The sequence below is a fragment of the Aspergillus niger genome (assembly GCF_000002855.4).
Source record: "Aspergillus niger supercontig An18".
Classification (NCBI taxonomy): Eukaryota; Fungi; Ascomycota; class Eurotiomycetes; order Eurotiales; family Aspergillaceae; genus Aspergillus; species Aspergillus niger.
Window position 1 is genome coordinate 368,098 of NT_166533.1, and position 13,022 is coordinate 381,119.

The 13,022-nt window shown below is 47.6% G+C and overlaps 5 protein-coding genes across 5 annotated transcripts; 2 read left to right on the top strand and 3 right to left on the bottom strand.

Annotated features, from left to right (window-relative positions):
* Window positions 1-99: 99 nt before the first annotated feature.
* Window positions 100-2,434, top strand: An18g01840 (uncharacterized protein; the record flags this gene model as incomplete). Its single annotated transcript, XM_059745615.1, has 5 exons — window positions 100-957; window positions 1,033-1,196; window positions 1,264-1,562; window positions 1,611-1,834; window positions 1,892-2,434. 5 exons carry the CDS (start codon window positions 100-102, stop codon window positions 2,432-2,434), a joined length of 2,088 nt encoding a protein of 695 aa, XP_059605003.1.
* Window positions 2,435-3,823: 1,389 nt separating this feature from the next.
* An18g01850 (uncharacterized protein) lies at window positions 3,824-4,371 on the bottom strand (the record flags this gene model as incomplete). Its single annotated transcript, XM_059745616.1, has 2 exons — window positions 3,824-4,124; window positions 4,274-4,371. 2 exons carry the CDS (start codon window positions 4,369-4,371, stop codon window positions 3,824-3,826), a joined length of 399 nt encoding a protein of 132 aa, XP_059605004.1.
* A 12-nt stretch (window positions 4,372-4,383) lies between these two features.
* Window positions 4,384-7,965, top strand: An18g01860 (uncharacterized protein; the record flags this gene model as incomplete). Its single annotated transcript, XM_059745617.1, has 7 exons — window positions 4,384-5,320; window positions 5,364-5,403; window positions 5,434-6,147; window positions 6,195-7,223; window positions 7,271-7,541; window positions 7,589-7,703; window positions 7,754-7,965. 7 exons carry the CDS (start codon window positions 4,384-4,386, stop codon window positions 7,963-7,965), a joined length of 3,318 nt encoding a protein of 1,105 aa, XP_059605005.1.
* A 280-nt stretch (window positions 7,966-8,245) lies between these two features.
* On the bottom strand, window positions 8,246-9,611 carry An18g01870 (hypothetical protein; the record flags this gene model as incomplete). Its single annotated transcript, XM_059745618.1, has 5 exons — window positions 8,246-8,382; window positions 8,472-8,540; window positions 8,912-9,027; window positions 9,107-9,475; window positions 9,586-9,611. The coding sequence occupies 5 exons, from the start codon at window positions 9,609-9,611 to the stop codon at window positions 8,246-8,248; spliced, it is 717 nt and encodes a 238-aa protein (XP_059605006.1).
* A 478-nt stretch (window positions 9,612-10,089) lies between these two features.
* On the bottom strand, window positions 10,090-11,925 carry An18g01880 (uncharacterized protein; the record flags this gene model as incomplete). Its single annotated transcript, XM_059745619.1, has 6 exons — window positions 10,090-10,112; window positions 10,213-10,531; window positions 10,642-10,928; window positions 11,101-11,193; window positions 11,480-11,630; window positions 11,692-11,925. 6 exons carry the CDS (start codon window positions 11,923-11,925, stop codon window positions 10,090-10,092), a joined length of 1,107 nt encoding a protein of 368 aa, XP_059605007.1.
* Window positions 11,926-13,022: the final 1,097 nt, after the last annotated feature.

Below are 13,022 nucleotides of genomic sequence, written 5' to 3' on the forward strand. Positions count from 1 at the left end.
ACCATCAGGAAAATTAAACCCGAGCAGCAACACGACTTTGCAGTGGGATTGATGAGTATTACGGGTCCGCTGTTACCCTAGTTTACTGTCCTGCTTCAAATGGCGGACGCCATATCCCCAGCACAGCCTTCAGGCTGGCGGATTCCCAAGGCATGCCAAGAGTGCAGGAAGAGGAAGATCAAATGCAACGGTGTCAATCCGTGCAAAACCTGCCAACTGCGCCATACCCCGTGTATTTATCGCGAAGTCATTCGGCAGCGCAAGAAGAAACACCAATATACAGATGCTCCCGCGAATGATGAATATCCCTCGAATGGGGCTACGCGGGCCGAGTACGGCGCACGTCAGCAGTCTCCTGGGGTGATGCAGCCAGCCCGACGGAGAAATGCCTCCGTCAGCTTGACCTTCAACAACAGCGTTTCAGCCACACATATGGCATCGCCATCGTGTAAAGTCCAGCTATACTATGGCTCGACTTCTCACTTTGCGCTCATGCACGAAATCTATAGGGGCTTGATTTCCGGCAACCAAACTGCGGAGACGGAGGAGCTACAAGGCGAGGTCGAAGAAGCCGGAGCTGGCTTGGACATGTTTAGCTTCCGTCGGATTTTCTTCGGAACCCAGGCTGAGTCGCATGATTCGAACAAGGCCCTAAATGGACCCGATGCGAATGTGCTATTTCTGCCCTACGACTTAGCCAAAATTTTTCTTGAACGCTTTTTGGCAACTCTGTATCACCTCGTGCCGTTTTGGCCTAAGGAAGCCTTCTATCAACAGCTCGATCAGTTGTATCGTCTAACACCAGATTCGCGCTCAGATAAATGGGCGCGATCACTACTGTTGCTGGGGCTAGCCACCGGTTCGCTAGGAACACAACACCACAGCTGGGGAGATATACTATACGAGCGCGTAAAGGCGTCTATTTCTTCTCTTGACGATGTAGTCAACCTCCAGACTGTACAATTGTCGCTCTTCATGATAAGTAAAAGCCTTTTCAGGAATTAGACAACACAACACTGACCTTTTGGCCAGCACGCCCATTTCCAGAACGAGCAAGGAAGGCCTAACTCCGCATTTCTCCTAATGGGCGCGGCTGCCCGAAAGGCCATCTCTGCCGGTCTGCACAAAGAAGCTCCCGCCGAGAGTAACGATGCTGCTGATAGTGTTGAGGAACGACGATGTACATTCTGGTCATTGTACTTCTACGAAGTGTTGGTCACCCAATGAGCTAGTATTTTTGATATACACTGATTCTTTGAACAGCTGGACATGTTTTCATCTTGGACGACCGAGGTCCCTATCCGCAAAGGACATTGGAATCGCACTACCAAAGGACCCATTCTTGCAGGTGCTCGTCCATCTATCAAAAATCTTCTCCCGATCAGCCGATGAGATGTATGGCCGACGGCATGAATCATTACTGCAAATGTGGAAGATTGCTAAATCAATATCCGATGACATGCGATGTTACGACTCGAAAATGCAACATGCACTAGGGTTTGGGCTTGATAAACCGGTTCAGCAGGGGAGTTTGGGCGTACGACAGACTATCCTAATAACTCGTATGTTCCCAGATTATTTGGTATCTGAGATGTAAGCTGACTGTTCAGTCTATTATCATACCATTCTATTGACATTTCAGCCATTTTTGATCTTTCGAGGTCGGTGGCAGCACGATATGAAGATGTCCTCGCAACGGCCAGGGCACAGCACGGCAAAGGGACCAACAGAAATCCCCACATGGCTCAATGAAGCCTGTAACCAGGCCCTTAGTGCCGCTTGCAGGACCATCCATCATTTATATGAGGCTTCCATATATAACGAACTGGTTCGGGTAAGTCTAGACGCAGTCCATTCTGCTGGATCAGGCCTGGTGCTGATGACGTCCCAGGAACTTCGCTATCACGGATACTTTCTGGGCAGCTCTAGCTTCGCTCTAATTTATGATCTGATGCATGGAGAAAATTTGGCATCAACTCACCTTCCTTGGATACATGCCGCCTTGCAAGGACTTTCATCGATGCGATATGGCGAACCAATCTCCAGCTCCATGTCTGCCATTCAAACCGTCCTGAGAAAACTTAACCCATCGTATGAATGGTCGCCAGATACAATGCTGAAAGGGGATTCCTATAACATCGACCAAAATGCTAGTGCTGTGCGACGGTACCCCAGTAACGTCTCGCACCAGCCCCAAGGTCCCATTCCTGACCCTCTTCAATCGGACCTGGCTGCGGGAGGCCTTTCAATGCTATCTGACTTTCAAGGAAACTCCTTGCAGGATGGCCTACGCATGCCAAGCGGTAGCTTGGGTAGTGGAGAAGACCTGCTTGATTTCACTCAGTCGGACATGGGGTGGGACTTTGATTTCTCAACAATGGACCTTGAGGCCTTTTTTTCTATCAACCCAACTTTGGACCCTCCGCTGTTCTAGTGGTTAGGTTACATTTGTCTTGGTCTTGCACGACACTCCCCCAACATATTACAAGGCTTTGATAGGAGGACAATTGGGCGTCAAGTACATTTGTACGATTAGACGGCGTCTGGCTGGGCCAGACTAATCAATCATTGTCCGCGAGGTTACACCGCCAGCCATGCATCGGCAGGTGGGCCTAGAACTTGGACTTGGGCCGTCGATCTTCACAAGGACAGAGTAAGCACACGAACCTAGATCTGACTGGCTGTTGGCATGTGCCCCTTGTAGGGCGCGATCCCGAATTCGAGCCTTGAACAGTGATACCCCATGTATGAGCCGTCAAAATAACGAGCAGAATTCCACAGCCTTAAGCTATCCTGATACGTATAACTGTGAGACACTCCCCGATGATTGTGGAAGAGTAGTTCAAGCTCTTGCAGGTCTTACGGCCTGGCAGTCCCAGAATCGTTCGGCGTGGGAGAGAAGATCTAGACCATTAGAATGACTCTGGATGAACATGACAACGACCACCACGTGACTGAATGAATCATGCTCCAAGTCGATGAGTAATAGCAGCCGATCCTTTCCCTTTGTGGGTCTCGGAGGGTCCCTGCAGTAGCTTCCTGGGCTGGAGTCGTACATACTCGTCGCATCTTCCACCTTATCTTAATTTCTACGCGTGCAGCTTGTCTAATGAGTAATAGCATTTGACACAGCTTAGACTGATAATTGAATGGACAGATCGCCGAAGGAGGGGGATGTGCCCCCCTCCTTTAAGCTTCCGGCCACATCCTGCTTACTCTTCCTGTAGATCACCACCTAATCGTAAACGGGAGGAGTGATGAACGGATCATCCGCAAGATAGTACTGGCAGTAGTAGGAAGACTACCGAAAACCTGTTCTTCCTGTCGAAACAAATAACACACTGTGAGGTACTACTATAAGCCCAATCAGGTCTCTGACGAGGGCAAGGGCTCGCCAGGGCACACGCTTGATGTCTGATGCCTCAGGCGAACACGACCTGAAAGCGGCGCCGGGAAAAGTAACTCCGGACGAATCGCGGTGCGTCACGCGCGAGTCTATAGAGTTGGGTTACATCAATGACCCGTTCACCTTTGCCTTCATCCCACTTTCCTCCTTCTCACGATTATCGGCAATGCAGCCATTCCGAATCGTTTAGATGGCTTTTTCAGTCGAATCTTCTCGTTCTCACCATGAGCGGGTCGGCATCTCTCGCTGTCTTTCCTATACTTAAGCGAGGCGAACTGTCGGAGCCGACAACGGCCGTCTTTGAAGCTATTCGGCCGATGTCTGTACGGCAAGCGAAGATGACCGAACCATGGAACACGCCACGGTCGTACCCGGGATTCGGCAGGGCCGGTCATGCAGAGCCTTGCGATGATCCCCTTATCCGGGGTCGGGGCCATCAGCCGGCGGGGTCGCCCATCGCTTAGGTGCACTAAGAGAATCGTTCACATCAAGCCCGTGGCCTAGACCTGCATTCATACCACTTGGCCGGCTCTCGTCAGCTCTAGCATTCTCTTTGAAAATATCTGTTGCAAATCCGGTGGCGCCCGGATCACAAACCTTAAAGCCTTGCCGACTAACTTTGCCGTGACTAGGGATCTGAGAATATATCTGGTGCTTGTTCTTTCCGTTAATCGTACCATCTGGCCCTGGACAAACCTCCGCGGCGACTTGCAATGTCCTAGACGATCACACAAACGCTGTGGGTTCGGCAGCTCTCAATCCCCTGCGGCTGCCCCGGATGACCCCCGAACTTCTCAGGTACGACTTCACGCTAAGCATCCGTGCCCATCTGCATTCGCTGCCGTGTATTAAAGAAGCACTGCTTACTGTTCAATGATGGTAACAGATTTTACAGCTCCCAGGCTCCGGATCAAGCCAACGGGTTGCTGCACAAGGTGTCCCCGGGCTCGGTCGTCAATGGACATAACCACTCCACGATGGCTAGCCCAGCCTCAGACCCCACGTTGGTGGCTCTTGCACAACTGGGGACCTACCGTCTAGGGTGCACTCTCGCCTTTGTTTCGCTGGTCGATAACTCAGAGACGTATATAATCGCTGAAGCTGCGCCGTCCGGCTCACGCTGCGGGAACAAGACATCTGTGGACGGTATTACGATAGGTATGAGCACTCTCGGTCTGGGAAAGAATGCAATACAGGACACCCGTTCTTCGAATATCACCAGTGATGGCATTAGTACCATCATTCGTGATGTTAGAATGGAAGCAACTCTGGAGTCTCATCCTTTCGTGGAACGAATCCGCCCCAGGCTCTACGCGGAGGTTCCATTGACCACATCCTGTGGAGAGGTAATTGGGACATATTGCGTAGTGAACAACAAGCCTTGCCACCATTTTGGTGCTAGTGAACTGGCTGAACTGCAAGATGTTGCCAAGGCTGTTGCAAGTCACCTTGAAAATCTCGGGGCAGTACGGCACTATCGCCAAAACGACCGTTTATTAGGTGGACTTATGAAGTTCGTCAAGGGACAGTCGCCAACTGAGAACGATGGATGGAAGAGCCGAAGGAAAAGTACGGCTGCGGCCAGTCTTGTATCGCCCCGTTCATCGGAAGTGCCACATTCACCTCGTTCATCGGATGTCCCAGAGATCGACCGCCTCTCCGTGTCAGCAACCGATATTCGCGAGGTCTCACCATCTTCCACCAGGCATCCGCCACCACAGCCTCCCCCTGAATCCCCTTTCTTCCAGATTCCAGCTTTTGGAAGTAATAATTCAGTACCAAATGGGATCCATCAGCGGCATGTGAGGAAAAGCTCTGATGAAACGAGCAACCTCGTAATGGTGCCAGAAGGCACTCCTATCTCTGAAAAAGCCTCGATGCTCTTTTCTCGCGCAAGTGGGCTACTGCAGGAATGTATGGATCTAGATGGCGTTCTCTTTGTCGATGCATCACGCAGCAACACTCGAGGGCAAGTATAATGATATTTCCATCAGCAAGTATTGCAAATGTAGCTAACCATGACACAGTGAATCGACCGCTAGTGTTGGAGAGTGGGACAAAGAAAGTGACTCTGGATTATCTCTCCGCTCACCTAGTGTATCGTCTTATGGTGGCTGGTCTGAAAAGCAGTGTGAGCCTCTTGGGGTAGCCTCATCTGAGCGTGCCCTGGGAAACAGCGTTAGCATGTTTAGAATTCCTTTGACGGAAGGTCTGCTCCATGACATGTTCACTGCTTTTCCTCAAGGCGAAATACTTCACCCACATCTGGCTTCTGGCTGGCCAGCCTTGAGTTCTTTGCATCAACGCCGACAAAGTGTACAAAGCAACCAGGGTGAGATCCCTTTGCGGCACTCTATCACCACCCGATTGGCCCACAATTTCCCGGAGGCCAAATCTATGATCTTTCTTCCGTTGTGGAACTGGAACAAATCACGCTGGCTTGCAGGAACACTCATTTGGACCTGTGATGACCAGCGACAGCTCGGCAAGGATGATCTGCTCTTTCTCAGGTCCTTCGGTGATACCATTGTTTCTGGGTTCTGCCAGATAGAGTGGACGGCTGCAGAGAAGTCAAAGTCAGACCTGCTGGCGTCGGTCAGTCATGAGCTACGTTCCCCATTGCATGGTATGCTTGCCAGCACAGAGCTTTTGCAGACCACGTCTCTGGACACCGCCCAACAAGACATGGTCGCCATGGTAGAAACCTGTGGTCTCACACTATTGGACACGATGAATCACCTGTAAGCTCGCCTCTTTCTGCTGTATGATGTTGACTAATTCTCCGCAGTCTTGAATTTACGAAAATCAATAATCTGACTCATTTGCGCAAAAGAGGCGGAGCAAATGGTGAAGGGATGGATAACTTACTGACAGAGTTTGACTTGGACGAAATTGTGGAGGACGTTACTGATGCCTTGTACGCAGGCCACCGATCGCTCATCAAGGCTGCGAAGGTGGCCAGTCGCTACCTACCAAGTGGATCTACCGTTGGTAATAGGCCTGCTGGTGCACCACAATCGAAAGCCGATGATTTGTCGGTGATCGTCCGCATTGAAGACTTGGGCTCATGGCATCTGCAGTCACTTTCGGGTGCATGGAGGCGGATCATCATGAATATCCTAGGAAACGCATTCAAGTTCACGACATCCGGCTTCATTGAAGTTTCCTTGGCGAAGAAGGTGGAAAGGTCTGGCTACACGAAGAAGACTCTAGCCTACCTGTCAATCACGGATACTGGCTGTGGGATCTCACCAGACTTCCTCGAACACCACCTTTTCAAGCCATTTGCGCAGGAAAGCATCTTGACAGAGGGTGTTGGATTGGGACTGAGTGTGGTGAAACAGCTGGTGACGTACCTTGGAGGCGAGGTGGAGGTGAAGAGTGATGTAGGGGCTGGGACGCAAGTGGATGTCCACATTCCCGTGGAGTTCGTGGAAGACACCTCTTCAATGGATTGTGGTGCCCCGGGAACGCGGAAAATGACCCGTGTGTCGTTGGTGGGCCTCAATGCATATGCAGATCTCAAAGAAGCCCCCAGTGGTCTTTTGAGCACGGAAGCGAAGCGTAAGCTTTCGTTAAGAGGCGCACTCAGCAATGTGTTACTTAGCCAGCCCGGGTGGATGGTGTCTTTCGCCGATCAGTTAGACAAGGCCTCCGGCGATATTGCCGTCATTGAGGAATCCACATTGAAAGCCATTTCGGAGAGGGGGCTCATCGATGTGAAATTCAAGGCTATTGTTGTCATTGGCGAACAAGGTGTCACTCTCCCAGGGGAATTCGCCATCAAAGGGGCTGATGTCTTCTATGTTCCTCAGCCGTATGTGTATTGGATGTCTCCGGAAGCTATCTACTAATGTTGAATAGGATTGGACCTCGCAAGATCTTGCAGGCATTACAGCGGATCACAGACTCCGACGGAGGGATATCGTATGCGGAAAGCCCCATTCTAGGTCCCCTTTCCGGTGTCCCGCTCCGAGGCCGGAGCTTGTCTGATGCGTTTGCTATGGCCAAGGGCACGGAATCACCGCCTGTGGTTAGAGAGAATGTGTCCGATTTTGCCCCTTCGCCTCCTCGAGAATCTATCGGCAAGAATCTCTACGTCTTGATTGTGGATGACAATGATATCAACCTTAAGGTACGCACAATCCCTCGCATGTCTACAATAAGCACTAACATGTCTAGATTCTCGCTACCTTCCTTCGAAAAATCGGCTGCAGTTACGAAACAGCATCCAACGGCCTTGCTGCATTAGAAAAGTACAAAAGCTCTACAAAGCCTTTTGACTACATCCTCATGGGTAGGTGCATTGCTTCTTTCATTGCTCAGCATCAGTGACTAATTGTGCAGACATCTCAATGCCGATTATGGACGGAATCGTCTCCTCGAGTAAGATCCGCGAGTACGAAGAACAACATTCGCTCCCACGAGCAGCCATCATGGCGGTTACCGGTGTCGCCTCGAGTGAGATGCAACAGCAGGCCTTTGCAGCAGGCATTGACGACTACTTGGTGAAACCTCTTTCACTTCATGACTTGAAACGAATAATGAATATTGCATGATTTGACATATAGATTTGGACGGGTGGCGTGATACGGCGTTGACGGTTATTCAGCTCCTTACCATACATTCGTTTAGCATCAAGCTTCCTGGGTAATTTCTGGGAATAAATACCTACGTTACGGCGAGTATAGCTTCGTCGAGAAGGTGAAAAAGTATAGGCTCAAACAGGAGCCGGGGTATCTCACAATGTTCTCCTATATGTGGAACAAAGTATCTAAATAGATCACTAAAGCAGATCAAAAATAATATACTACATGCTCGATATAACTTCCCAATGACTCAAGTTGCCAATTCATCTCCTTTAGTGATAAACGACCCCCTCCTATAAGGATAATCTTCAGCAGGGTAAACAGACCAACTCCGTCGAAAAGTCTCTTCATCCTCCCAGTATCGCAACACGATCCCCAATAGTCGCCCTGGAATCGTTTCATCTCCAATATTACAGCACAACTCGCAGCAAACTAAGTGGGAGGATGAGCGATCGTATCTATAACACTGATCAAACCGGGTATCTCACTCGATGCAGGGAGATAGAGGCTGTGCCCAGTTTCACACATAGATTTAAATGACCCACCTCCTCAACTGTCAAACCGCAAGGGATGCCTCGGAGACTGTGCTCCAGAAATAATGACCTTCGTCGCACATGGTTCATTGAAAACGGCCGGTTCCTTGTCAATGTTTCCATCCGTGTGAATACTTAGAACACGCAGGCAGCTGCACTTTTCGTATCTACTCACATGATATTCCTGACCTGAAATCAGGTATTCGTGAATCTAATAAGGGTATTAATGACCACGAAATATATATTACGAATAAAATATATAGACAAATAGTGTTATCAGAAGATATCATTAATCAATATCTGTGCAGGGATAAGGAGTGGATGTGTGGACAAGGTTCATTGAGTGTGGTTTTCTGGGCTATGTCAGTCTTAGATTAGGGTACTCTTGGCATTTCTGTCTCCTCCGCTAAATTCCAATCCTGCTCGCTGACTGTGCGAAAGTCTAACTTCTGACTGGCTGACCGCTATATGACCAATTCGCAAGGCCGGCGTCAGACCCCTGGGGCCGGACACCAGGGGCCACTCATGATACGTTCCTCCAAGGATCGACGAGTTGACCAGGTCTGATGATGAAAAACCTAGCCCTGGCGGCAACGACCAGTCCAATGATTCGGAGCACAAGAGAGAGTGCACTGCGGGCTCGAAGTAGACGAGGCCCCCCCGAGGAGGTAAGATAGCGGGTATCGATGATCCGGATCAATAGTAAAAATGCCTCATCGGGCGAGCACAGACGGTCTTGGGGCAGTGCAATGCACCAGGAGAAGGCTACCTCTTTTACTAAGTATGATAGAGATGCTATTGGTACATATAGTCTCAGATTCCCAGGAGGAGTGATGAATGCAGCTGAAATACCCGGGTTGACCGGGGACAGTGCACATATGTTGATTGCAGGGATGGTGCTACACATGTTGATTGCGGTTGAACTACTAGGATTGACAAGGACGGGCCTAATGCAAAAATTTGGTTCATGCCCCCTCCTCCCCCGCATTCTGGACGAACAAGAGCACATATAAATTGCACATTCTGTTCGCTCTCATACAAGCCCGTCTAGAGATACAATAGCACAACAGTCAAGATTTTCATACCAAAGCTTGTCCGGCTCAGAACTATCTGAAATTCACCAATCTCAAAAAATGACGCCTTCCTTGGAATTTGAATCTCTGGGAGAGACTACTATTGCCCCAGTGTCGCCAAGTGTCAGGGTCCGCATAACGTGCCCTAAGTGTGAAAAAGATGTAGTAGACGGGCACGTTTATTGCTCCAACTGCGGTCATCGTTTAGGCTGATGATTTATCACTCCGTATGTCTACCTTCGATCGATGGAAAGACGAATTTCATGGTGCTAAACTTTCACAGCCTTACCGTTTCTGATAAGTCTTGTATGAATACTCCATGAGTTATCTATTAAATCAAGGCTAAGCCTGTGAATGTGTTCAACAGCCGGATAGGTCAAATACCAAATTCCACAAGCCCGATGATAGTAATATATACTACCCTCGGGGGTAAACGGGAATACATACGGGGGCTAGATATACGGGGACAGCCATTACCACGCATGTATTTAGTCTTCGGGTTCATACTTTACTGCTTAAAATTTGCCAGTTCATTCACAACCTTGATTCGTACTTGAGTGAAACCATCCTACTTGGAGGGGATTACTCAGTTATTGCCTGACTTGGCACACCATTTGAACTAACCGAATCAGAAAGGCCAGTCAGCGTCTGCAGCTCGGTGCCGGTGGCTGTATCCCAGAGCTTGATAGTACTATCGTACGAGCCTGAGGCCAGAATGTGACCGTCCTGCGAGAAGGCCACTGACCAAACCCAATCAGAATGGCCTTCCAATGTCTGTAGATTTGGGCTCCATGTCTTATCAACTGGTAGGACTTGCGCTCGCTTTGATATCTGGTTATAGAAAGACTGCCTTATAATACTCTTTTCGGGTGCAAACGCAAGTCCCGCGTAGTATAGTTGGAGTGGGGCGATTCCAGCCGTATAGAAATTCTGGAGAGTGAATCTTCTTGCGTTTTAAAGGAGGTCAGAGAGCTCATGTCCAATACTTCCCTGTGATATAATTTAGTCTGTGCTTCCTTTTCAATAAGCCGTAAACTTACCCAGGTCCTGAACTGTAGTGTGTTATTCATTTCTACTGCCTCGAATATTCTGCCCATTAGTGCGAGAATCTCCAGCCAGTGAAGGAAATGCTGCTTGAGAAAAGCAAGAATTTCGAATTCAAGATTACAACCTTGGCTCTGCTGCAGATGATGTGCCCGATACTGGCACGCGTATTGTAGGTCAGCTAGAAGGTGCTGGTCAACGACCTCGGGATTAATGTCTTGGCGCTGTGTCCCATAACTCGCCAATTCATAGATGTTTTGATAAGAGTAGTCCTTCGCATGATCTAGTCAGAGAACCAAGGGCGTCTACTAATAGGCTAAGTAAGATAATGAGCAGAGTAATCTACGCTGCACTACTTATACTGGTAGTGTGTCAATGGTCCATGTGATAATATGATAGAAACATGGAGGTGAGAAGGGATATCATCTGTATGCCCATGGATACAGTTATAGTACCTGCCCGGGCTGGAGCGGTTCCAGACCCTTCTAAGCTATATAATAAAGCATTGAGAAATGTATCTTCACGTGACTTTGAGCTATCTAGTAGCTCTGGAGTAATAAGAATTAGAGAGCGAGCTCTTTTTCTGGATTAAATATGCCTGATCCTTCCAAACCGTATTATGCGAACATTTTCATAGATATAAAGAAATGGAAAGGCGAAAATACGAAACCAAGCAAAGGACAAAGAAGATAGCTTAATCTATACTATAAAACCGAGTCCTTGGATATACAATAAGTCTTGACTGTAGTTATTATTACGGCGACGGAAGTTTCCTCTAAAACCCTAATATGCACAAATTAGCGGCTAACCCTAAGCCGAAAGGCGAGCACTCACTATACTGATCATCGAAACCCAGACCGGGTTTTGCAATTGGCGCATGCTTCGTCCAATAAACAAGACACAACACAAAGTGTTTATGCACCATCTCCAGGGCCCACGATATCGCGGGATCTTCAAGCGAGCTTAAGCATCTGACAGTGTCTTTCTTCTCATTTGTTCAGCAGAACAACGATCGCTTTATCCGATAGGGTGGTAGTTATACATACTAAGAGCATGTACTGCCGAACCGAATTTGGTGAAAGCTCTATACATGAAGCACTATCAACATTGCAAAGCGCTTTGACAGCGAGATCAGCCTTGTATGCCTCGTAGTCCCCTTCTGTGGCACAGTCTTTCTCAATCTTAGTAGCGACTGGATGCCTGTTGGGCTCTTGGCTTGTATTTCTCTTGGTTGTCGGCTTTAAATGAGACACGGGAATGCTTGATATTATCCATTGCATTTCTTAGTATCATAATGGAATACCGAGGTATTTGGGGAGTTTATCTCTTGAAGATTGTTTCATACAATCTTCGTGGGATAAGGAACTTCTCTGGGAAGTAGACGAAGCACAAGAGTGTCATCTACTCATGGTTATGTTTTCCCTTCCCTTCTCTTCTCTAGTGTTGGTTCTTCCACGAGTGTTGTGGTGACTGTTGGGATGGAATGATAGGAGGAATATGGACCTATGATGGAGTCACAGGCGTTGCAATTTCCTCTTTGTGGAGGAGGTAGTATATGGTATGTATATATATTTCATGTCGATATGGTTATAGAATACTAACCCCGACACCGCGCTTGGTATCCACGGCCTTACTCAAATACTGCCAAAGTTCAAGCCAGTGGGGTTTAACGAACTCAGATTGTATCCATTCCTTCCACTCTCAGTCCCCGTCGAGTTTCAGCAACTTTATTAGTCCCTTCTTGCCTTCCCGGGCTATTCTTTCGGCGGAAATTTCGTGCATCTGGTCTTCTTGCGGTCTCTTCTTCTGGTTAGCTCCTATTCTATTTATACTATTAGTACTGTTCCTTGTATCATCTACAAAAGCCTTTCATTCACCACCTGATTAATTAATAATATCTTCGAAATCGTCTTCTTCTATGTTTACTAGTGAGCTTCTTGCGGATCTAAGTGGATGTATAGAGACTTGAACAGAAGAAACTTGGATAGAAGAAACTTGAATATAAGAGACTTAAATAGGAAAGAATTGAATAGAAGAAAATTAGACGGAAGAGAGTTAAACAAGAGAGAGTTGAAGAGAAGAAAAATATAAAAAAGAAAGATATAAAGAAAAAAAATATGAGAAAGATATAATAGTAAAGAATAATTAAAATAACAGTAAATGAAATATGGAGAATTTACTTAAAGTAATAAAGAAATAGATATAGTAGCTCTTACCTGAGAGTTTAGAAAAGAAAATAAATAAGCTTTCTATAGTAGTAAATAGCTATGAAATAAGCCTCAAATAGTTATATACTCAAATATAGTTTATCTATATATTAGAAATAACAGTATAACTATTATATATAATATAACAGAATGCTTACTATTCATCTTAG